General features: G+C 43.1%; 2 protein-coding genes across 14 annotated transcripts in view; both read left to right on the plus strand.

Moving 5' to 3' along the window:
* LOC102934918 (protocadherin alpha-C2) overlaps positions 1-25,929 on the plus strand; it is a 333,845-nt gene that overhangs the window by 121,468 nt on the left and 186,448 nt on the right. Inside the window, exon 1 of one of the 13 annotated variants that reach the window (XM_037907837.2) lies at positions 7,491-9,975. The exons of 11 other annotated variants lie outside the window; for them this stretch is intronic. In XM_037907837.2, the coding sequence (XP_037763765.1) occupies positions 7,615-9,975 (2,361 nt within the window). In that variant the 5' untranslated portion in view covers positions 7,491-7,614. Of the gene's footprint in view, positions 1-7,490; positions 9,976-20,224; positions 22,761-25,929 lie in introns of those variants that run through there. One more of the 13 variants, XM_037907828.2, reaches the window with a different exon arrangement.
* The window catches only part of LOC119566981 (protocadherin alpha-5-like), a 152,728-nt gene that overhangs the window by 18,530 nt on the left and 108,269 nt on the right, over positions 1-25,929 (plus strand).

The raw sequence follows: 25,929 nt of genomic DNA on the forward strand, positions 1-25,929 counted from the left end.
TAGTGGCAGTCTGTTCTCCAGCTGCCTTTGCTGCAGCTCAACCATACACTGGAGCATACTGGTTTGGTCCTCCAGCAGCCTCAGCATTGAATCCTGCCTCCTCTCATCACGCTGCCGCCACATTCGAGCTTCAGCCCTCTCTTCAGCCCGCCACTTACTCTCTTCAGCCCTCCACTTACTCTCTTCAGCCCGCCACCTCTCCTCCCGGTCATTTTGTGCTTTCCTGCAGTCTGACATTATTTGCCTCCACGCATTCGTCTGTGCTCTGTCAGTGTGGGAGGACAGCATCAGCTCGGAGAACATTTCATCTCAAGTGCGTTTTTTTTTCTTTCTAATCTTCACTAGCCTCTGGGAAGGAGAAGATCCTGTGATCATTGAAACACATGCAGCTGGTGGAGAAAAAAAAAGGGACAGCGGTATTTAAAAAGACACATTTTATAAAACACTGGCTACACTCTTTCAGGGTAAACCTTGCTGTTAACATTACATACATAGCACATGTGCTTTCGTTACAAGGTCGCATTTTGCCTCCCCCCACCGCGTGGCTACCCCCTCAACCCTCCCCCCTCCCTGTGGCTAACAGCGGGGAACATTTCTGTTCAGCTGCAGGCAAACAGCCCAGCAGGAATGGGCTCCTCTGAGTGTCCCCTGAAGAAAAGCACCCTATTTCAACCAGGTGACCATGGATTATATCTCACTCTCCTGAGGATAACACAGAGAGATAAAGAACGGATGTTGCTTGAACGCCAGCAAACATACACTGCAATGCTTTGTTGTACAATGATTCCCGAGTACGTGTTACTGGCCTGGAGTGGTAAAGTGTCCTACCATGAAGGACGCAATAAGTCTGCCCTCCCCAGAAACCTTTTGCAAAGGCTTTGGGAGTATATCCAGGAGAGCCGCGAATGCCAGGGCAAAGTAATCCTTTCACATGCTTGCTTTTACACCATGTATAGTATTTTAAAAGGTACACTCACCGGAGGTCCCTTCTCCGCCTGCTGGGTCCAGGAGGCAGCCTTGGGTGGGTTCGGGGGGTACTGGCTCCAGGTCCAGGGTGAGAAACAGTTCCTGGCTGTCGGGAAAACCGGTTTCTCCGCTTGCTTGCTGTGAGCTATCTACAACCTCCTCCTCATCATCATCTTCTTCGTCCCCAAAACCTGCTTCCGTATTGCCTCCATCTCCATTGAAGGAGTCAAACAACACGGCTGGGGTAGTGGTGGCTGAACCCCCTAAAATGGCATGCAGCTCATCATAGAAGCGGCATGTTTGGGGCTCTGACCCGGAGCGGCCGTTCGCCTCTCTGGTTTTCTGGTAGGCTTGCCTCAGCTCCTTCAGTTTCACGCGGCACTGGTTCGGGTCCCTGTTATGGCCTCTGTCCTTCATGCCCTGGGAGATTTTGACAAAGGTTTTGGCATTTCGAAAACTGGAACGGAGTTCTGATAGCACGGATTCCTCTCCCCATACAGCGATCAGATCCCGTACCTCCCGTTCGGTCCATGCTGGAGCTCTTTTGCGATTCTGAGACTCCATCATGGTCACCTCTGCTGATGAGCTCTGCATGGTCACCTGCAGCTTGCCACGCTGGCCAAACAGGAAATGAGATTCAAAAGTTCGCAGTTCTTTTCCTGTCTACCTGGCCAGTGCATCTGAGTTGAGAGTGCTGTCCAGAGCGGTCAAAGTGGAGCACTCTGGGATAGCTCCCGGAGGCCAATACCGTCGAATTGTGTCCACAGTACCCCAAATTCGACCCGGCAAGGCCGATTTAAGCGCTAATCCACTTGTCAGGGGTGGAGTAAGGAAATCGATTTTAAGAGCCCTTTAAGTCGAAATAAATGGCTTCATCGTGTGGACAGGTACGGGTTTACATCGATTTAACGCTGCTAAATTCGACCTAAAGTCCTAGTGTAGACCAGGGCTTAGAGATGACAGGTTCTTTAAAACCAGTCTCTTCAAATAAAAGGTTATTCTGATCCCAAAGGACCAGCCACACACCCAGGTCAATATATAACTTAGATCTTACCCCAAAATCATGCTGATACCAATCATTTAGTATCTAAAATATAAAGGTTTATTCATAAAAAGAAAGAAAGAAAGGTCAGAGTTAAAATTGGTTAAAGGAATCAAATACATACAGCAATTGCAAAGTTCTGGGTTCAGGCTTGTAGCAGTGAAGGAATAAATTGCTGGCTTAAGTCACGTCTCTGGTTGCTTCCAAATCATTGGAAGGTCCTCAGTCCATTGGTTAGAATGCTCCCATTAGTATAGTCCAGAGGCTGGAGCAGGATAGATGCAAAATTGAGGGGTTCCTAGGGCCATTTATATCCTCTGCCGTGTGGAGGGGAACCCATTGATTTAAACAAAAACCTCAGCACAGGTAGTGGAGAATCACAGGTGACCAGACAGTGTTTTGAGTCACATGGGCAAGATACATGTTCATGCCCAATTTCACTCAGTCATTGCAGGAAGCCATTACCTATATTCCAGGCAGCAGGTTCACAGGACAGTCCACTCAGCATAGATAGGCATCTCCCATGGTCCATTGTGAATTAAGTGTCCTTTTCATGGGCCACTGATTTTGAATAGTCCCTCCAAGATGTGCTGGCTAACTACTTTGTGGATGTTACCCAGGAGCAAACATTTGAAATCCAGGTATACAGCCAATATTTATAACTTCAAATACAAAAATGATACATGCCTACAAATAGCATAACCATAACCAGCATATCATAACCTTTTCATGGACACCTCACTTGACAACCTTTGTACAAGATTTGTTGCAAATATATAACAGAGGTTGTAACAATGATCTATATGGTCATATTTTAATCAGGTAACGTCACAAGGAGTCAGTGTGTTTCTGTTATTCTTAGGGAATGTTTTTGTACCATTCTTGATATCGGGATTGTTCTGGTACCACTTGATTTCGGGATGTGTTTGCATGACTACTCTGTGCCTAGCACTTTTTAGGAATGTGTATTTCTGCTATATAAGTCCTGTTCTTGCCTGATTCTGTGAGCGGGTCCCGCCTCTTGCTCACAGCTTGTCTTTATATCAGTCTGTATAACAGTCTTTATATCAGTAAAACTTTGATTACTACTTTATATCAGTAAAGCTTTGATTACTACTTTAGCCTAGGCCTCAGGCCTCATACCAGTCCTCTGATACAAGATCACATGTCTCAGGCTCTCTTCCTACTACATAGTCTAAACACAAAACACGTCCTTACAAGTCTAACATCTATCTTGAATAGTACTCACGTACAGGAGAAATGGTCTGGTTTCTAGCTATGAATTTGTCAGTGCTCAGCTGATGCCTACAGCTTAGCAAGAGCTGGCACCTGGTCTATCATCACACATGGAATACTTCTGGGGGAATTCTGTGCCACTGTGAACGCACAGAATTCATGTGTCCTGCAGAATTTTTTTCTCTGCAGAAAATGCATTCTGGCCAAGAAGTGCTGCCATTCCATCTTTCACACACCAGAGGCCGCTGTGGTGCCATGACAGCTAGCAGCATGAATGCAGCTGGCTGTTCTGGTGCCACAGCAGCCTCTGGTGGACAAAAGGTAGAACTGCAGTTCTTCTGGGGCAGAATATATTTTCTGTGGGGAAAAAAATTCTGTACGTGCACAGTGGCACAGCATTTTCCCAGGAGTAGAAGTTCATCACAGCACCCTGCCTGCGGAGCCAAGTTAGGACAGACAGAGTGGGCACACAGGACTGCTGGGGTATGAGCATCACAGACTGGGATTCAGAATAGCTAGTGGGAGAGGGACAGAGTGGAGTGTGGGCTCAGGAGCTAGTGGTGTGACAGCATTGACCCGAGGGTTGAATGGGAATGGGGGTGCAAGGCTACATGGAAACAGGGACGGGGGGCTGCAGGGACACATGGGGATGGGGGAGCAGGCTGCAGAGACCCACGAGGGTGTAGGGAAAGTGGCAAATGTGCCTGACTGAATGGGAGAGACTTAGTATCAGCCAGCGTCTGCATGGGGGAAGCTCACCAACTCCCTAACAATCCCGCCTCTTCCCCCCCCCCAAAAACCATATTCCATATTTTTCCCACCTACACCCAACAACCCTCCAGGCTCCTTCCCTCTTCCTCAGCTTCTCTGTTACCCCTGACTCCCCCAAGCCTTTGCACTGCTTCTGACAGATGCAGGAGATACAGTTCTGTATTGTAATTTAAATGAATTACTTAAAGTTCTGTATTAATATGCATAGTAAGGAATCTATTTGTCAAAAAGAAATTACGAGAATCTTTTTTTGTCTGTATTGTTACAGACATTCTTGCTGACAGATATTTTGAAATGAATTACCAAAATAATTGAAATTGGTATGATTATATTGTGTTATTTTGACAAATAAAATATGCAGAATTTTAAAGTATTGTGCACAGAATTTTTAATGCTTTGGTGCAGAATTTTTAATTTTTTGGCACAGAATTCTCCTAGGAGTAATGGAAATACTTTTTCACTCAGTGTGTTATTAGACTGTGAGACTTGTTGCTACAGGATGTTGTTGAGGCCAAGAATTTAGCAAGACACAAAGATGGATTGGACTTCAAGGCAGATAACAAAAATAATCAGAATAATAATAGTTAATGTTAAAAAGTTTTTGAAGACATATAAAATCTCCTGCTTCAGGGTTTAAGACAGTTTCTAAGGTTAGGGATTAAGATGATAAATTTATGGAGGACAAGTTATCCCATCTCTTCCTATTGTCTGGTTTCTTTCACTTTTCTCTGAAGCATTTGTTATTGGCCCTGTCAGAGACAGGATACTAGACAGGTCTGATCCAGAATTACATTTTTTATGTTCCTGTGATCCAGATTTTCTTGACCCCCCCAATAAGAATAGCTTTAGACTTGGGTATGGTAAAGATACTGTATTGATCTTGTATATCAGTCCTCTCCCGCAATGGATGAAGATCAAGTGTCCATGTTGATTATTTTAGACAATTCTATCAGCTGCCTTTGAAAGTCTTGACAATAAGATAATTGACATGGCTGTTAACACTGGCCAGGTTGGAGAGAGAGTTGGATTTGGTTGACTTAATTCCTTTTTCTGTGAAAGGATTTTGCATTGGGTGGTTTCTTATCAGCCCAAGGGGACTCATGTGGATTATTATTTGTATCCCTCCTTTTCAATGTGTACACAAAGCTGTTAGGGAACATAGTGAGGCAGTTTCACCTGTGTGTGTCTTCAGATGGTTTAGTTGCTAGGTGTTCTAATGCTTGGGTAACATTCAGATTATTCTGGTTGGATGGGAGAAAGAATTGGAAGAAATGGCAGAAGTAGTGTCCTTTTTCTAAGACTAGAGTGTTGGATCATTTTTTGTTTCTGTGATTCATAGATTTTAGTTTCTATAGAATGGTTTAGTCCACAGTTTCTGTGGAATCTTCAGGTGCTTCTAGAAATCTAGATAGCAGTGGCTCAGAGTGGGTTTTGCCATTTATCCTTGGCCAGGAAGTTGCACCCTTTTATTTTGGATGTGGTCTTCATCACAATAATCCAAGCTTTTGTCGTTTCCAGATTGGATTCCTGCAATTCTTTCTACATTGGGTAACATCTGAAATACACAGAAATATCAGTTATTGCAGAACATGGCTGCCTGCTTGATGGTGCTTCTCACAGAGCGTGTATTATACTCATTCTGCATAAGTTGTATTAGTTTGCACTTTGCAGCTTAAGTCTGTGTGCAATTTAGGTTGTTGAATGTAGCATATTAAGGTCTAAATATTTAGTTTCTTATGTATCTCAGGGACTGCCTCTCTCCTCGTACAATCAGAAGTGAAGTCAGATTGACTGTCTGCTCCACTGAGATCAGCTGAGGTATCTGAGCTAATAGGATCCTAATTAAAATGGGGAGGGGACTGGAAGCCAGATATTTTTCACTGACTGACAGTTGAATGTAGTTTTGGTCATTGGAAGGGTCGCTGTGTTGTTTACTCACAAGACTGGGTCTCACTGAGAAAAATATACCAATGGTTATAGCTGCCTGCTGTGTCCTGCATAATATCTGTGAAGCCAAGGGGGAAAGTTTCCACCAGGTGGAGAGCAGAGATAGCTGTCTATTGAATTTGAACAGCCAGAGACAAAGGCTATTAGAAGAGCTCAACATAGAGCTATATGGCTCAGGGATGCTTTAACAATGAGCCAGAATAGTGTGTGTTGTTGTAGTGTGCTCTACCTGGCACTGCTCTTTTGTGGCCTGGTAGGAATTGTGTGGTGATTGCTGTACATGTAGGAACATAACATTGTTGCTGCACCTATTAATTTAGTTTGTGACTGATCCTCTGAGTTTTATGACACTATATAGGAACAGGTAATTGGTTGCTCTCAGAACTGCTCAGCACTCACATGCATGTTGCGAACTAATAAAGGAGAATAATGTTCCAAATAATATAATTTTATTCTGTAATAAAATCAGTGAAAAACTCTGTGAAAATTTAAAACAAATACTTTAAAAACATGATAAAACAATAAATTCAGAGAACAGCACTTTTGAAAGGGCAAGAACATTTGTGTCCACTTTAGTTACACATACACCAACTGTGGCTTTCACGGATCAGTGTATGTGAAGCTCTGATTGTCTTTAATGTCCCCCAGGATGGAGTGGTAGGGGTAGAGTAGCAGCGAGTGGTGTCCTGTGGAATGTTCAGGGGATGTAGGAAGGTGCTGTAATGGAGTTCTCCATGGACTGCACTGGGAGGCGAGCCTGGGATTGTTGAATGTATAGGTCCCCAGGAGTCTGCAGCATCTGTGTTTGCTGCTGGAGAAGACCCATTATGTCCTGATACATCTCCCTCTCCTTTTCCTGCACCTTTCTCCCCTCCACTCTTTCCTTCCTACCTTTTTTATAGTTTTAATCAGTGAGGAACGGACAGTGTTGTTCTGGTATCTATCTTGTAAATATTAAGTCAACTCTCATAGTTAATATCTCACAGAACTATGATGCTGGTTAAGGATGGGAGTGAATTTCTGACATCTCCATTTACTAACAAATATTTCCCCCATGATAAATATGTGAGATTATGGAACCAGTAGAGGACCTGTTGGAGTGAAATTGGCAGAAGAAATATTCTTTTTAAAATTGTGGTTTCAAAATTAAGTTTAACAGTTGATTTACTTATGTATCTGACTGGGAGGTAAGAAAATGTAAATATTATTATATGAATATAAAAATTTACAGAGTAAACAATCAGTTATTAGTCATTCCCAAAACAATGAAAATCTATCTCACTGCCCAATGCATTGATGTAAAATAAGTAAAAATTCAGTAACGAAATTTTGTTAGCAGAGTAGTGAAAGATGAAAGGAAGTCCTGATTAAGGTAAAAGATATATGGGGGAAAATCTTCACTGTTGTGTTTACACATTCTGTCACAAGGTGTCGCTGATGTCTAAAGAGACTTTTCAACAGGAAAGAAACACACAGCTCCTCCCACAGAAGACTGGAAAACCCTGCCTGTCAACGCGTCAGGAGGGCTCCCGGATGTGAGAGGCGTGGATTAAATAAACTGTTTTCAAAGGTCTCTCACCCCCCTCATTCACTGGACTCTGCCGTTCGCTCAGTTAAAAAACTGAGTTATAAACCCGCGCCCCGCGTCCGCGATGGCTCTTCTCCGGCGAGACTCCCTGGTAACCGGGCAGCTGCTGCGGCTGGTTCTGCTACACACGGCCTGGGAGGTGGGCAGCGGCCAGGTCCGTTATTCCCTGCCGGAGGAATCCAAACACGGCACCTTTGTGGGCCGCCTGGCCCAGGACCTGGGGCTGGAGGTGTCGGAGCTGGTGCCTCGGATGTTCCGGATGGTCTCCAAAGGCAGGGGAGACTATTTTGAGGTAAATTTGCAGAGCGGCGTTTTGTTTGTTAATTCGCCAGTAGACAGGGAAGAGGTGTGCGGCCAGAGCCCCCTGTGCGCCATTGACCTGGAGGTGATAGTGGACAAACCCCTGAGGATATTTCACGTGGAAGTGGAGATACAGGATATAAATGACAATGCTCCTGTTTTCTCGGTAAACGAACAAAACCTGAGTATAGCAGAATCACTGACGCTTCCAGGTTCGCGTTTCCCACTAGAGGGCGCGTCTGACGCAGATATCGGTACAAACTCGCTGCTAACCTATAAACTCAGCCCAAGCGAAAATTTCATTGTAGAGGAGAAAACGAAGGAGAAAAGTAAATCTTTGGTGCTTGTGTTAAAGAAACCTCTTGATAGAGAGGACATCCCTGCGCATCATTTATTGCTCACCGCTATTGATGGGGGCAAACCGGAGCTCACCGGCACAGTTCAGCTGGTGATCACTGTGCTGGATGCCAATGACAACGCGCCCATATTTAATCAATCCGTTTATCAAATCAAATTATTGGAAAATGCAGCTAACGGGACTTTAGTCATAAAACTCAACGCCACTGACATGGATGAGGGCATTAATAAGAATATTTCCTATTCGTTTACCAGTCATATTCCTCAAAACATAAGAAAAGTTTTCAGGATAGAACAAAATACTGGAGAAATCAGGGTTAAAGGAAATACAGATTTTGAAGATATTAATCTGTTTGAAATTCAAGTTGAGGCAAAGGATAAAGGGAATCCCCCGTTAGTGGGACACTGTAAAGTTTTGATAGACATTTTAGACGTGAACGATAACGCCCCTGAGCTGGCCGTGACTTCCCTTTCCCTGCCGGTGCCGGAGGACGCTCCCCCGGGGACAGTGGTGGCTCTTATTAGCGTCTCCGACCGGGACTCGGGAGACAACGGCAAAGTCACCTGCTCCATCCCCCCGGACCTGCCGTTTCAGCTCGTCTCCACCTTTAAGAATTATCACTCGCTGGTGCTGGCGGAGGCCGTGGATCGGGAGCGAGTGTCTGAATATAAGATCCTGGTGACAGCCAGAGACGAAGGGGCCCCGTCTCTCTCGGCCAGCAGCAGCATTTTGGTGCCGATCGCGGATGTGAACGATAACGCCCCTGCTTTCCCTCAGCCCGTGTACACGGTGTTTGTGAAGGAAAACAACCGTCCCGGGGCCCATCTCTTGAGCGTGTCGGCGTCGGACCCGGACCTGCGGGAAAACGCCTTTGTGAGCTACTCGGTGGTGGAGCGCAGTGTGGGAGAGCAGCAGCCCGTGTCCAGCTACATCTCGGTGCACTCGGAGAGCGGGCACATCTATGGGCTGCAGCCCTTTGACTACGAGGAGCTGCAAGTGCTGCAGTTCCAGGTGAGCGCGCGGGACGCCGGGTTCCCCTCCTTGTGCGGGACCGTGACTGTGCAGCTCTTCGTCGTGGATGAAAATGACAACGCGCCGGCAGTGTCCGCGCCTGGCTCCGGCCGCGGCTCGCCAGGGCCCGAGCTGGTTCCGCTGTCGGCCGGCGCAGGGCACGTGGTGGGCAAGGTCCGAGCGGTGGATGCGGATTCCGGCTACAACGCGTGGCTTCGCTACGAAGTGCAGGAGGCCAGGGCTGCGGGGCCTTTCCGGGTGGGTGTGTACAGCGGGGAGATCAGCACCACGCGGGCCTTGGAGGAGTCGGACGGCCCCAGCCAGAGACTCGTGATCCTGGTGAAGGACCATGGGGAGCCGGCGCTGTCAGCGACAGCCACGGTCAGCCTGTCCCTGGTGGAGAGTCCGCAGGCTGTGAAATGGGACTCGAGGCAAAGGGTCGGGAGCGAAGGGCCCTTGGTTGACCTGAACGTGTCTTTAATGATCGCCATTTGCTCGGTGTCCGGGCTGTTTGTGCTGGTGATTGTCGTGTACGTTGGCCTGAGATGCCATCCGGGTCCGGAAGTGATGTGCGGTCCTGGGAAAGCCACCGTGGTGTGCTCGAGCGAAGTGGGGAGTTGGTCCTATTCGCAGCGCCAGAGCCGGAACCTGTGTGTCGGGGAAGTCACCGCCAAGAATGACCTCATGGTTTTCAGCCCCAACTTTCCTAACTTTGCAGAGAACGGGGAGAAGGAGACGCCCAAGCTATGCGGCACGGTTGGTTAAATAATATTTCCCTCCACAATGCATTGTTTCCTGTGTCTCGCTGAAGATTATTGTTACGTAGTTCGTAGTGATTCCCTAATGGGTTTATATATTTTTTAAAAATGCACGTTTGAATGACGAATAATGAATCTTTTTAGCTATCCAGCTTTCTGTGTGTTGCTTTTGGGTGGTTACTTCGGATACAGTTTTTGAAACATAAGTGGTTTTTAATAGCATTCAAACGAAATTCGAGATATGTCAGTTTGAATGGATATAAGCCAAAGGATATAATATTATAGATATAAATTTGCAATTTTATTGGCTATAGTTTGCTCTTTTTTTTAGTAGTACCGTCTGCGCTATTAATTCCATGAGAAACACTTTTTTTATGAAGAAGAAATAAATAGCCATGATCTGGTGGTAGCATCCGTGTTCTTTGTCTGGGGAGTATTCCTCCAAGAATTACTTCCTTATAATTTTTGTTATTAGAGATGGCTCGTTATATGCTTCTTGACTGATAGTTTCCATTGATGATGACGACACCGTGAAGAACAATACATTGCAATGGTTTAATACGTTCCATCTGAAGAAGCCAAAACATGTTAAAGCATTAGGATGAGTAAAGATGTAACGCTTTATTCCACCTTTATTCACACTGAAACCTGTTATAACTGAGTCCTAAGCCTTCAAAATTGGGTTGAAGTGGGACATGACTGGTGAACAGTCTGGGTGCTGGCTCTGAGTTACTCCTCACCATGCCACCGCAATTTATCTGTAATTATCCCCTTCCTTCTGTGGGGAAACTGAGAACCAGAGCAGTGAAGTGACACGTCCAAGGTTACAGAAGGTTTGCAACAGATCCAGAAACACAGTGAAGAGCTCCTGGTTGCCAGTCTTGCTTCTTGCCTAGAAAAGCATCTTTCCTTTCTTTGGATTTCCTCCCAAATTTTATTATTCCATTTGTCCCTTATCATTTTCTCTCCTGCTTATTATATGTTATTTGTTCTCTTTTAAATGCAGTTCAGACATGTTTTACGAATTTTTTTTAGTTTTTATGCTGTTCTTTCCTAGACTATCAACCTAAAGCACTTTAGTATATGACATCTCTTACAAGATTCCAGAGAATCTAGGGAAGCATCCAAATTAATGTCATGATATAACCATATTTTAAAAATTTCTGTTTCTACAGTATTGTTTATGGTTTCAGGATACAGCAGTAGAAACATCTTAGTGAGGAATACCTGGGTGTACCTATTATCAGAAATTTATAGGCTTTTATTTTAGGGCTATTGATTAATCACAGTTAACTCACATGATTAACTCAAAAAAATTAATCGTGATTAATAGCAGTTTTAATTGCACTGTTAAACAATAGAATACCAATTGAAATTTATTAAATATTTTGATGTTTTTCTACATTTTCATATATATTGTATTCTGTGTTGTAATTGAAATCAAAGTGTATATTATTTTTTATTACAAATGATTGTACTGTAAAAATGATAAACAAAAGAAATAGTATTTTTCAATTCACCTCATACAAGTACCGTAGTGCAATCTTTGTTGTGAAAGTGCAACTTACAAATGTAGATTTTTTTGTTACATAACTGCATTCGAAAACAAAACAATGTAAAACTTCAGAGCCTACAAGTCCACTCAGTCCTACTTCTTGTTCAGCCAATTGTTAAGTCAAACAAGTTTGTTTACATTTACAGGAAATAATGCTGCCCTCTTCTTATTTACAATGTTACCAGAAAGTGAGAACAGGCATTTGCATGACATTTTTGAAGCTGCCATTGCAAGGTATTTACGTGCCAGATATGCTAAACATTCATATGCCCCTTCATGCTTCGGCCACCATTCCAGAGGTCATGCTTCCATGCTGATGATGCCCATTAAAAAAATAATGCATTAATTAAATTTGTGACTAAACTCCTTGGGGGATAATTGTATGTTCCCTGCTCTGTTTTACCCACATTTTGGCATATATTTCATGTTATAGCAGTCTTGGATGATGACCCAGCACATGTTCATTTTAAGAACACTTTCACTGCAGATTCGATAAAAAGAAGGTACCAATGTGAGATTTCTCAAATTAGCTACAGCATGCCACCCAAGGTTTAAGAATCTGAAGTGCCTTCTAAAATCTGAGAGGAATGAGATGTGGAGCATGCTTTCAAAAGCCTTAAAAGAGCAACCCTCTGATGCGGAAACTACAGAACCTGAACCACCAAAAAAGAAAATCAACCTTCTGCTGGTGGCATCTGACTCAGATGATGAAAATGAACATGCATTGGTCTGCACTGCTTTGGATTGTTATTGAGCAGAACCCATTATCAGCATGGACGCATGTCTTCTGGAATAGTGGTTGAAGGTGGAGACATATGAATCTTTAGTGCATCTGGCATGTTAATATCTTGCGACGCCGGTTACAACTTGCCATGCGAATGCCTGTTCTCACTTTCAGGTGACATTGTAAACAAGAAGCGGGCAGCATTATTTCCTGAAAATGTAAACAAACTTGTTTGTCTGAGCTATTGACTGAACAAGAAGTAGGACTGAGTGGACTTGCAGGCTCTAAAATTTTACATTGTTTTATTTTTGAATGCAGTTTTTTTGTACATAATTCTACATTTGTAAGTTCAACTTTCATGATAAAGAGATTGCACTACTGTAGTTATATTAGGTGAATTGAAAAATACTATTTCTTTTTTTTTTTTAGAGTGCAAGTACTTATAATAAAAAAAATAAAGTGAGCGCTGTACACTTTGTATTCTGTGTTTTAATTGAAATCAATATATTTGAAAATGTAGAAAACATCCAAAAATATTTAAATAAATGGTATTCTATTATTGTTTAACAGTGCAATTAATTACAATTAATTTTTTAAATTGCTTGACAGCCCTATTTTATGTTATTTATTACAGATTTTATAATAGATCAGTTTTTTGTTTACCACTGTGTTATCAGCTTTTAAATGGATTTTATTACTTGGAAGTTCTCCTTTTCCTGATAGTTCACAAGTAGATAACTGAATGAGTGTGTATCTTCAAGAATCTTACAAAATACTGGTTTCAGAGTAACTGCCGTGTTAGTCTGTATTCGCAAAAAGAAAAGGAGTACTTGTGACACCTTAGAGACTAACCAATTTATTTGAGCATGAGCTTTCGTGAGCTACAGCTCACTTCATCGGATGCATACTGTGGAAACTGCAGAAGACATTATATACACAGAGACCATGAAACAATACCTCCTCCCACCCCACTCTCCTGCTGGTAATAGCTTATCTAAAGTGATCATCAAGTTGGGCCATTTCCAGCACAAATCCAGGTTTTCTCACCCTCCGCCCCCCCCACCCACAAACTCACTCTTCTGCTGGTAATAGCCCATCCAAAGTGACCACTCTCTTCACAATGTGTATGATAATCAAGGTGGGCCATTTCCTGCACAAATCCAGGTTCTGGGGGTGAGAGAACCTGGATTTGTGCAGGAAATGGCCCACCTTGATTATCATACACATTGTGAAGAGAGTGGTCACTTTGGATGGGCTATTACCAGCAGAAGAGTGAGTTTGTGTGTGTGTGTGTGTGGGGGGGAGGCGGAGGGTGAGAAAACCTGGATTTGTGCTGGAAATGGCCCAACTTGATGATCACTTTAGATAAGCTATTACCAGCAGGAGAGTGGGATGGGAGGAGGTATTGTTTCATGGTCTCTGTGTATATAATGTCTTCTGCAGTTTCCACAGTATGCATCCGATGAAGTGAGCTGTAGCTCACGAAAGCTCATGCTCAAATAAATTGGTTAGTCTCTAAGGTGCCACAAGTACTCCTTTTCTTTTTACAAAATACTGTTCATTATGATGAACTGCTTCTTTTGGATTTTATTTAAAATTAACAATGGTTATTTAGATTTGTGATGCATTATAACCCATATAAGTACTTCCTTTCTATGAGTCATTTCCAGCTTTTGGTTTTCAGATTCCATTTTGGTTTCTTTTTCAATAGTAATGGATTCTGGAACATAGGAAACAATGCAGTGGTTTTACAACCTTTAAAAAAGAATTATGGCAGCTTATTTTTATATCTCCATTTCTAACTACTAAGAGAGAGAGATCCTGTGCTCAGAGAACTAAGAGTTGTTTTGGGAAACAGTTACAGAATGTATTCTGTTTTTCCTAGTAAATGGAACAGAATTACAAAGTGGAGAAGATACGATGTTAGAAAATAAATAAAAATAGTAAAGAGATCATCTTAATATATTTATCCTGTTATTTTTTTCCTTTGGATGCAGGGAACATTTTTTGGGGTGTGTGTAGCAGGGCTGGCCTGACCATGAAGCAAACTGAGGTGACCGTCTCAGGTGCCAGACTGGGGCCGGGGGGGGGGGGGGGTCGCCATTAGGACCCAGAGTGTAGAAAATTGTGTCTGTTGCTGGTGCATATGTATTCTCTCTGCTCTAGATGTACAGAGATGGTGGAGTGCTGTGCTGGAGGAAGGAGGGCACAAGAGACATAACAGGCAGGCAGGAGAAAAGGTGAGAGGGAATAACAGAAAGCAGTAGGAGCTGCATGGAGAGAGAGAGGAGGAGGAGCCTCTTATTACCTCTCTAGCACCCCCAGGAGGCTGGACTGATTAACCCCAGCTTCTCAGGGAGCTTCCTGTTTCCTGCTGCTTCCCTGAACCCACTTGAGGAGAACAGGCAGTCAACTGAAGTAGTAGGAGCCGGTTAGGCCTTTAATATGCTGATATCGTCCCTCACTCAGGTCCTCCTACCAGCCTGCTTCTTTGTCCCCTTCAATTGAGTATTGAGAGCCACTATAGCTGGCACAGAACAGCAGTCATGAGTGAAAGAAGAAAATGCGCCTCTGGGGCAGCATTCAGAAAAAGCAAGCAAGCAAAGGAAGCTTTCTGTCTAAGCAGGAAGGAGCTCTCCTGAGATACATAGACACAAATGTTCACGGTGAGCCTTCCAGCCCAGGTGAGGATGTGAGTGGTGAGGAGATTCCTGATCTTCCAGTTAGTCAGAGTGCAGGTGACCTGGCAGCTACTGCAGCATCCATATCTCCATCTCAAATGGATGTAACCATGCACATTTCTGAAGAAAAGTGTAGATCAGAGAAGAGTGTGGTGGAGGCGCAAGAAACAGCTGCTGCTGAGTTTAGTTCCTTAAGTCTAGATGATGCAGGACTATGGACCCACTTGAGCCGTAGCCTGAGGGAGTTCCTTGTGGCTGCATGGGCCACAGCAAGTGAAAAACTTCATGTTCCCCAAAGACAGTGAAGATAGAAGTTTCCATCCAACATATTACTGGTGTGAAATCCCCAATGGTGACAAGGCGGAGAGGCCATGGCCTATGTACTCAAAAACCCACAATGTTGCATGCTGTTTTTGTTGCAAACTCTTCCAGTCTAATGTTCCAGCCACATTGGGTTCTCCAGGAACAAAGGACTGGAAGAATCTGGCTAGAAATCTGGCATGCCATGAGAAGGCAGCAAATCACCAGAGAGCATTCCATAGGTGGAAAGAGCTTGAGAGGAGACTGAGGTTAAAGGCTACCATAGATGATCAGCATCAAGAGAAGATTGCATCAGAGTCTCTTTACTGGCCAAATGTTCTGAAAAGGCTCATTGCCATTGTGAGAATGCGTGCTACCCAAAACCTAGCACTGCGTGGCACTTCAGGTCAGCTGTATGTGCCCAACAATGGAAACTTCTTTAAAATTGCGGAGCTGATGGCTGAGTTTGATGCTGTATTCCAGGAGCATCTAGGAAGAGTCACCACCCAAGAAATGTACACACACCACTACCTTGGAAAAACAATTCAAAATGAGATATACAGTTACTGGCAACAAAAGTCAAACAGAAGATTGTGGCAGATCTGAAGTCAGCAAGATATTACTGTGTTATTCTGGACTACACACCTGACATCAGTCATATGGAACAAATGACTTCAATGGTGCGTTTTGTAACAAGAACAGAACCTAGTGAAAATGTCCCTGCAATGGTGACTGTCATAGTGCATTTTCTAGAATTTATTGACATTGATGATACTACAGGAGCTGGTAAGACAAATGTGCTTCTTAAAAAGCTGGAAGATACGGGAATTGCGATAGCTGACATGAGAGGTCAGGGCTACAATAATGGTGCCAACATGAGAGGAAAGAACAGAGGAGGGAAGACATGGATCCGAGAGCTAAACCCTATAACTTTTTTTGTCCCATTCAGTTCTCATTCATTGAACTTGGTGGTCAGTGATGCAGCATCAGCTTCTAGTGAGGCTGTTGAATTTTTTAATATAATTCAAAGCATCTATATATTTTTCTCTTCATCAACTCATTGATGGCAAATTTTGAAGCAACATCTGGGAACATCCTCTCTGACACTGAAACCACTGAGTGCCACACAATGGGAAAGTCAAGTGGAGGCGATAAAGCCTATCAAACACCAAATTGGGAAGACAGATGATGCCATAGTTGCCATTATGGAGGATAATGCTATGACAGGAACTGTTCTAGGAGAACAGTGGCTGAGGGAAATGGAATCACCAGAAACATACATAACTTCAAATTTCTGTGTGGCTTAGTGTTGTGGCATGACATACTGTTTGAAATAAATGTTGTAAGCAAGAGACTCCACGGTGTTGACCTTGATATATCTGGAGCAATGGAACAACTGGACAAAGCAAAGTCATACCTACAGTCTTACCGGTCAGATGAGGTATTTCAAAATGTTGTGAAGAGCGCACAGAAGTTGGCAGAGGAACTTCACACTGAAGCTATTTTCCCACCCATTCAAGAATACAAGAGTCACCGAAGAAGAAGATATTTTGATTCCAAGGCACGGTATAATCCCATAAGAGACCCCAAACAACAATTCAAAGTTGAATTCTTTAACCAGGTGCTAGATTGTGCAGTACATTCAGTTGAAGAACATTTCATGCAGCTCAAGGAACACAGCAGTATATTTTGGATGTTGTATGATATTCCAAAACTCCTCACTATACCCGAAGAAGACCTACACCAGCGATGCAGGGCATTAGAGACAGTGTTGACACATGATGGCACGCGTGATATTGATGCGAGTGATTTAGGTGGTGAACTGAAAGCCCTTTCAAGATACATTTCAGCAGGATCAACTCCAAGGGCTGTTCTGGAATATATGTGGACAAATAAGATGACCACCCTCATTCCAAATGCTTTTGTTGCTCTGCGCATACTTCTAACACTTCCTGTAATGGTTGCCAGTGGAGAATGCAGCTTCTCCAAGCTGAAGTTAATAAAAACACATCTATGCTCCACAATGACACAGGAGAGGCTGGTCGGCCTTGCAACCATCTCAATACAGCATGAGCTGGCCCAGACTGTGGACCTTCAGGAAGCTGTTCAAATCTTTGTAACCAGGAAGGCATGGAAAGCACCACTTTGATTATTCAAACAGATAAAAATGCCAGTGTTTACTATGCAGACAAGAAAAGTTACATTTGCTGTTCAGGCGTTTGAAAGTTAAGTGTTACTTAAAATGTTTGAACAAGGCATGTTAAGTTGTTAATTCTCCTTTATTGGGATGTGTAGCAGAGCAGTACCATGAGAGGAGTAGAACAGGAAGAACAGGAAGAAGGCAGAATTGAGATCTTTCAAAGTTTTGGCCCCTGCCTCGGATGCCAAAATGTTGTGGGCCAGCCCTGGTGTGTAGTAGCCATCTGTGAGTTCTAACAGTTTTTTGAAACACAGTTTAACTGATTTAATTTGTGCCGTTAGTAAGCATGGTACACATTGGCAGTTAAAAATCCTGTATTTGTGATAACTTTATTGGCATGTGACTGGAACAACCGAAAAAAATTTACTGACATAGTGACTATATATACCCTAACTATCCACCAGGAGGAGACAGACAACTGTACAAACTTCTTCTGCTGGGGGAGAGGAGTTATCAGTCTCCTCTGGTGTCTCCTACTAGGAAGAGGCGTTGACCAGCTGTCCTGTCTTTGCTGTCACCAAGAGTGGATGAAAGTTGGTGCCAATACCTTCAACTTAGGGAAGCCTTTCTAACGTGCTGAATTATTTGAGCATTTAATGGGTCTTTTCCCACCTTCTTTGTGCATCCCAAGCTTCTAATAGACGAATATAAAGCAAAACAAATCACACATGGATATACAAGATTATAGGGCATACAAAAATGCAAAAGGGAAAGAGTCACTGTCTCAAATAATATACTTTTTTAAAAATGGCACTATATAAAATAGGTTTATATATTGTCTTAGCCTCTGGTTCTAGTAACATAGCCCAAGACCAAAATTATTCTTCAAATTGTTCCACTATTTTACTGATATTGCCTATAATTATTATATATATAGCAAAGTATTTACAAACACTGGTAGTTAAGTTGCCTAAACATTTGCGTTCTCAATGGCCTTATAACCTGCTCAAAATCTGCTTATAACCTTTACATTTTTAGTTTAAACTGCAGGTTTAGTCAAAGTAGAGATCAGCTTTTGAGAGAGTTAAAATGGATTGTTTTTATGTGAAAACACAGTAAAATGTATTATTTTCCTTAAATATGTAACATTTCTGAAAACAGTTCTAGTGCCTAAATAAGTGATCTGTAAAAACTTTAAACTTAACGGGGGGGACGGGGGACAAATGTGCTTTTCAGTGACCTGTTGAAGTGGTTTTGAGATTTGCTGACTTTAAAAAAGATTGGGAAACATACTGTGACCGTATACACTGGTTGCTGCTTTCTTTCTAACGATTTCCTGATGTTCCGTTCGCATTGTGTAAATGTGTGCATGTAACTTTGATACATTCTATTTTAGTATCTGGTGGTATCACTTATGTTCTACTGGCTCCCTGCGTGCATGTGTAAGAAAGTTAAGAGGAATTTAAAATTTAATATGCAAGTGTTTATGTAACGTGATCTGCGAAAGTGTGTGCAGATAAAGATCGGGCTGTAAAGGAGCCCAAACATATTCCACATGAAATCTGAAGCTATATATATAATGGGGGTGTAGCTATACCTCATTATATATGTTCTGTTAATCTATGTATTGTGTGAGGCAGGACTCCAGATAAGCCCTAGTTTTAGAGAGTGAACATATTGTACACGCCAAGGCATTTCATTTCTGCCTAAAAGTAGAATGGAAGTTACTTGTTTTTGCAAATTTTATTTTTGAAAAACGTAGAAAATTCCATTAAAAAACAATGTTGAAGAACACTAAGATTGCAAAAGGAAGCACTCAAAAGTCGGGAAATGCCAACATTCAGGTTTCTAACACATCGATAACTGTGCTCATATATGCATATTCATTAAAATAGTCTTTAATTAAATAATTAAATTGGGTTCTTCTCTAGTTTAAAAGGTTGTGAATGAGGAAGAAGTCCAGAAAAAATCGCCTTCACTCTGTGTAGAATAATAATCTGTAGGTAAGGCAGTGGGTAACTGGCAAAATAATAAGAATAAATATTAACCAGCTCCCATATTTACTGAATGCCATGTATCCTCTGCACTGATGTAAACAAACATTTAGGCACTTGTGGAAAACCAGCACAAGGGCAATGCACAATTTCAGTAATTTAAGCCTGCAAAATAAAACTATGCTTCTGTACACAGAATTTCACCTTGAATGAGGTAGTTAAAGAAGCCAACCCAACCAACCAATCAACTAACGATGTAATAAAATAATAATGGCAGAATCTACATGAATATTCACAAGGAAGAAGGATTTGGTGTTTCCTGAGTTTTGAATGCTTTCCTTTCAAACCTCCATGTTCTTTCAATATTTTTTGTTCTGTCCGAGTCGGAGATAACCGTAGCTATGTATCGCTGTAAGATAAACGTAAGATATAGAGATATTAAGATGTAGACGCGTGTCAGTGGAAGTGTATTAGAAGGTAGTGCAGGATCAAGTGATGAAATCTTTAAAGATCTGAATGGGAAAAGATTAAAACACCTTCCTATAGGTAAGGAACCCCAGACTTCTTTTGGTGGCTCAATTATAGAGGCAAGTTTAGAAAATTTCTGTCTGTTGCCAAATATTATCTCCTATAATGCGCACGGAACGACATAAAGTTCGAAGGGACATCTTCCCTGATAGCTCGGCGGGCGGAGGGAAAGCGGCAGGAAAAGATGAGAAAACAGTATGCTTGAACCATCTGGATTAAAGAAGACATAGTTTGGAAGGTATAAACTACGGAAAGGTCTGAGACACAAGGTGTCGCTATCGGCTAAAAAGACACTTAAATAGGAGAAAACACACAGCTCCTCCTTCAGAAGCACTGAAAATCCTGCCTTTCAGCGCATCAGGCAGACTCCCGGATGTAACAACGGCATTTTAATTAAACTGTTTTCCAACCTGCAACGTATCCTCCTCATTCCCTGGACTCTGCGCGTTCGCTCAGTGAAAAAACTGATTTCTAAGTAGTCCGCGATGGCTCTTCTCCGGCGAGACTCCCTGGTAACCGGGCAGCTGCTGCGGCTGGTTCTGCTACACACGGCCTGGGAGGTGGGCAGCGGCCAGGTCCGTTATTCCCTGCCGGAGGAATCCAAACACGGCACCTTTGTGGGCCGCCTGGCCCAGGACCTGGGGCTGGAGGTGTCGGAGCTGGTGCCTCGGATGTTCCGGATGGTCTCCAAAGGCAGGGGAGACTATTTTGAGGTAAATTTGCAGAGCGGCGTTTTGTTTGTTAATTCGCCAGTAGACAGGGAAGAGGTGTGCGGCCAGAGCCCCCTGTGCGCCATTGACCTGGAGGTGATAGTGGACAAACCCCTGAGGATATTTCACGTGGAAGTGGAGATACAGGATATAAATGACAATGCTCCTGTTTTCTCGGTAAACGAACAAAACCTGAGTATAGCAGAATCACTGACGCTTCCAGGTTCGCGTTTCCCACTAGAGGGCGCGTCCGACGCAGATATTGGCACAAACTCTCTGCTAACCTATAAACTGAGTCCAAATGAATATTTCACTTTAGATTTGCAAAAGAACGACGAACACAGTGATGGTTTAGTCCTTGTATTAAAGAAACCCCTGGACAGAGAGGAAACGCATGTGCATTATTTATTACTCACTGCTACTGATGGGGGCAAACCGGAGCTCACCGGCACGGTTCAGCTGGTGATCACTGTGCTGGATGCCAATGACAACGCGCCTGTATTTAATCAGTCAGTTTATAAGATCGGATTGTTCGAAAATGCAGCTAATGGGACATTAGTCATCAAACTCAACGCCACAGATTTGGATGAAGGAATTAATAAAGATATTTCATACTCCTTCAGTAGTTTTGTTCCTCTAAGTGGAAGAGATGTCTTCACAATAGAACCGAATACCGGTGAGATCCGAATTAAAGGACAATTAGATTTCGAAAAAAATAAAGTATATGATCTCCAAATTCAGGCTGACGATAAAGGTAACCTTCCTTTGTCAGGACACTGCAAAGTTTTGATAGACGTTTTAGACGTGAACGACAACGCCCCTGAGGTGACCGTGACTTCCCTTTCCCTGCCGGTGCCGGAGGACGCTCCCCCGGGGACAGTGGTGGCTCTTATTAGCGTCTCCGACCGGGACTCGGGAGACAACGGCAAAGTCACCTGCTCCATCCCCCCGGACCTGCCGTTTCAGCTCGTCTCCACCTTTAAGAATTATCACTCGCTGGTGCTGGCGGAGGCCGTGGATCGGGAGCGAGTGTCTGAATATAAGATCCTGGTGACAGCCAGAGACGAAGGGGCCCCGTCTCTCTCGGCCAGCAGCAGCATTTTGGTGCCGATCGCGGATGTGAACGATAACGCCCCTGCTTTCCCTCAGCCCGTGTACACGGTGTTTGTGAAGGAAAACAACCGTCCCGGGGCCCATCTCTTGAGCGTGTCGGCGTCGGACCCGGACCTGCGGGAAAACGCCTTTGTGAGCTACTCGGTGGTGGAGCGCAGTGTGGGAGAGCAGCAGCCCGTGTCCAGCTACATCTCGGTGCACTCGGAGAGCGGGCACATCTATGGGCTGCAGCCCTTTGACTACGAGGAGCTGCAAGTGCTGCAGTTCCAGGTGAGCGCGCGGGACGCCGGGTTCCCCTCCTTGTGCGGGACCGTGACTGTGCAGCTCTTCGTCGTGGATGAAAATGACAACGCGCCGGCAGTGTCCGCGCCTGGCTCCGGCCGCGGCTCGCCAGGGCCCGAGCTGGTTCCGCTGTCGGCCGGCGCAGGGCACGTGGTGGGCAAGGTCCGAGCGGTGGATGCGGATTCCGGCTACAACGCGTGGCTTCGCTACGAAGTGCAGGAGGCCAGGGCTGCGGGGCCTTTCCGGGTGGGTGTGTACAGCGGGGAGATCAGCACCACGCGGGCCTTGGAGGAGTCGGACGGCCCCAGCCAGAGACTCGTGATCCTGGTGAAGGACCATGGGGAGCCGGCGCTGTCAGCCACAGCCACGGTCAGCCTGTCCCTGGTGGAGAGTCCGCAGGCTGTGAAATGGGACTCGAGGCAAAGGGTCGGGAGCGAAGGGCCCTTGGTTGACATGAACGTGTCGTTAATGATCGCCATTTGCTCGGTGTCCGGGCTGTTTGTGCTGGTGATTGTCGTGTACGTTGGCCTGAGATGCCATCCGGGTCCGGAAGTGATGTGCGGTCCTGGGAAAGCCACCGTGGTGTGCTCGAGCGAAGTGGGGAGTTGGTCCTATTCGCAGCGCCAGAGCCGGAACCTGTGTGTCGGGGAAGGCACCGCCAAGAATGACCTGATGGTTTTCAGCCCCAACGTCCCTCACTCTGCAGAGAACAGGGATGAGAAACTGCTAGTGATGGCGTCCAATGTCTGTGGAACGGTTAGTGAAAGATTGTTGCACCTCCAGAACATTTGTAACATCTGTGTAACTGAACACAGTTTTTCTAAATATGCTAGTAGTGTCTGGGTGTGGATTTTGAAGTTCTATATGATATTTTTAATATTAAACGACTTATACTTTCCCCATGAATATGGTGTGTAGGTAGCGAAAATCCTGGGTATGGAATTATTCCCTCTTGCTGAGTGGCTTTGAATTGGTAATCTTTGTAGTGATTTCCGTTTGTATGAACAAAGAATATAGCAATGTTTGTTTAAACTTTATTTTATCTGGGAATTCTCTTTATATTTTTCAACCCCTTTCCACTTTTCCATTAGTCTATAAATGTTCTCCAGTAGTATTTTAATGGGCACTTAGAACATGTGCTTTTGAAATAACAATCTTCGGACTTCATTGACAGGTGTTAATAATGTTCACATTTCTGGAAACCCAAGTCCGTGTGGGATACTTAATGTAAATGTTTTGACCTTTCAGCACAATATTAAAAGTTGCTTTTCTCATAAGATTCACAGTTCAGGTATTAAAACTATTGGTAGTGTGGAGGCTGTGATTTAGAATTGTCTTTTCATATTTTTTTATGGCGGGTTATATCGGTGCTTTAAACTTTGCCAGAAGCTGGGAATAGGCAACAGGGATCACTTGATGATTGCCTGTTCTGTTCATTCCCTGTGAAGCACCTGGCATTGGCCACTGTCGAAAGACAGGATACTGGGCTAGATGGACCTTTGGTCTGACCGAATGTGGCTGTTCTTATATTCTTATTGTGGTATGATTAAATTCCTCTTTATGAAATATACAAATGTACAAGGGGTACAAAGAGAAGACTAGAATAGTATAGCTATTTTTATACAGCGTTATAAGCAATTTAGTTTTAAAACATAGAATGAACTCCATGGTTTACCCCGCTATCAGCAGTGTCTCATTTTAATATTCGGGTCAAAATATCCTTACAATGGAGTCATATGTTTTCTTTGCTTGGGAATAAATTCCTTCAAAAATTTATCAGGCAATCTCCATCACTGATGGCTCTTGATATGTAGATTGTGTGGCACTCTCAATTCCATCCCTCATAACACTGATTGTTGATTATAATGATTGCAGTTATTATAGCAACTTCTGTAATAGTACAGCTTTTAACTTCCGTAGTACCTTCCGTTAAAGGATGTCAATGCACTTTGGAGAATTAGGGTGAATTTCATCCCAGTACAAAGAGCCTTGACACTTAAATCCCGCTTTAAAGGTGAAATTCATGCCATGTGCAGAGGGAAAGCACAAAACCTATGTACCCTTAATTCCACTTAAGCCGCACAATATCCTTTACAAGATGCATGTGACCTTGCGCTGGCCTTCTGCACTAAGGTGAATTTCACCAGTTAATTAATTTAGACTCTTTAATTAATTAATTAGACCAGTTAATTAATTTAGACTCACATATACCCGTGAAGTATATGTAACTAATCCCATTTACAGATGCGGCAAATGGGAACTCGAGCAGTGAAGTGACTTGTCCAAGACTACGGAAAATCTGTGGTAGATCTAGGAACATGAGTGCGCACATCTCCGGATTTCCTGTCATGTGCCTTATCCAGAAGTTTATCCTTCTTCTCCTTGGATTTCCTCCAAAGCATGGGTGGTGTCATTGGCCCTTTCTCACTTTCTCTAATGGAATATGTTTCTTCTTTTTATAGTGCAGCACAGAAGTATTTTATAGAAAATGAGAATTTCTAATATTTTTTTGAGCTATCATCATAAAGCATTTTATTATATGTTAGTTCGTACAAAGTTACAGTGAATCAATGTAAGCATCAAAATCCTGTAATTATATTACTATATTCATCGACGTTTTATTCCTGAAGTCATAATCCTTGGTGACAGGATACACTAACAGAAACATACTGGTTGTGCCAGTTACCTATATATCAGACATGTATAGGTCTTGCTTTTACTTCTTATGGATGATCTTAAACTAGATATATTTGTTCTTTTCCTTTTGAATTATTACAACTGTAATTATTGCAGCTGTAAAATTATTATAACTGTATTATTGCAGCTGTAAAACAGGTTTCCACCACCTGGAAGGTCTTTTTTTCCTAATAAGGGACAGCTAAGTGAACAAATATATGTGTCATTTGCCAAGAATAAGAATAAACACCATAGATGAAATCTTGGCTCCATTGAAGTCGATTGCTTTGACTTAAATGGAGCTGGGATTTCACACCATATATTATAAATTATTTCTTTTCCCCCACATTTGAACTGATTTGTTTAAGAATTGGGATGAATGTGATTAAAGCAGTGGCTGGGTTCTATTGCCTTTAATTTCTTTTCACTTTCCTTGAGTCACTTTCAGTTGTTTCTAGATTTCACTTCTGCTTTCTTTTCCATAGAAATGGATGCTGGAATACTGAAAATAACCCAACTTTAAAAAACAATTGCGTTATCTTGTTTCCAGCCCCATTTCTGGGTAAATCAGCAGATAACCTCTAAGAGTGAGATATCTTCAGCTTAAAACAATGAAAATTGTGTTTAAAAATAACACAATTGAGTACTTTATCCTAGAATGTTTAAAAGAATTCCAATGTGGATTTAAAAATAAAAATAAAAATAATTAAGTAAACATAGTAAAGAGAACATTTTGGCATGTTTATTTATTTATTTTTTTTGTTGGATGGAGGCAATAACTTTTTGATGGTTAAGGATGCGTGATTTTTGCTGTTCCATAGATGTTTTTGATTGGTGGTGTTATACCTTGGAGGGTTATCATCTCAAGTGACAATGTTATTGACATGCAGTATGGAAATGCAGAGAAATTGCTTCACGTGGTGGCTAGATACCCTCATTATCCCACTAGAAGAGGCAGACAGTTATCCATACTTCTTGAGATAAGTTATTAAGCTACCCAAATACCTCCTTCTGGACCTGACCAGATAGCCATGTGCTTTTCTGGCACCAAGAGGGGATAGAAATTGGCCCTAATACCTTTTGTTTGGAGAGCCATTTTAATGTGCTGAATTCCGTATGCACATGGGCCCCAAACAGCAAAACACTAAACTCTTGAGTAGATTCATTGACATGCTTAAAGCTAACTGGGTTTTTAAGTGATTTGCTGGAGCAAAGCCTCAATGGGGTCTGCTCTTGCAGTCCTTCCACA

The sequence above is a fragment of the Chelonia mydas genome, chromosome 8 (assembly GCF_015237465.2).
Source record: "Chelonia mydas isolate rCheMyd1 chromosome 8, rCheMyd1.pri.v2, whole genome shotgun sequence".
NCBI classification, from domain to species: Eukaryota; Metazoa; Chordata; order Testudines; family Cheloniidae; genus Chelonia; species Chelonia mydas.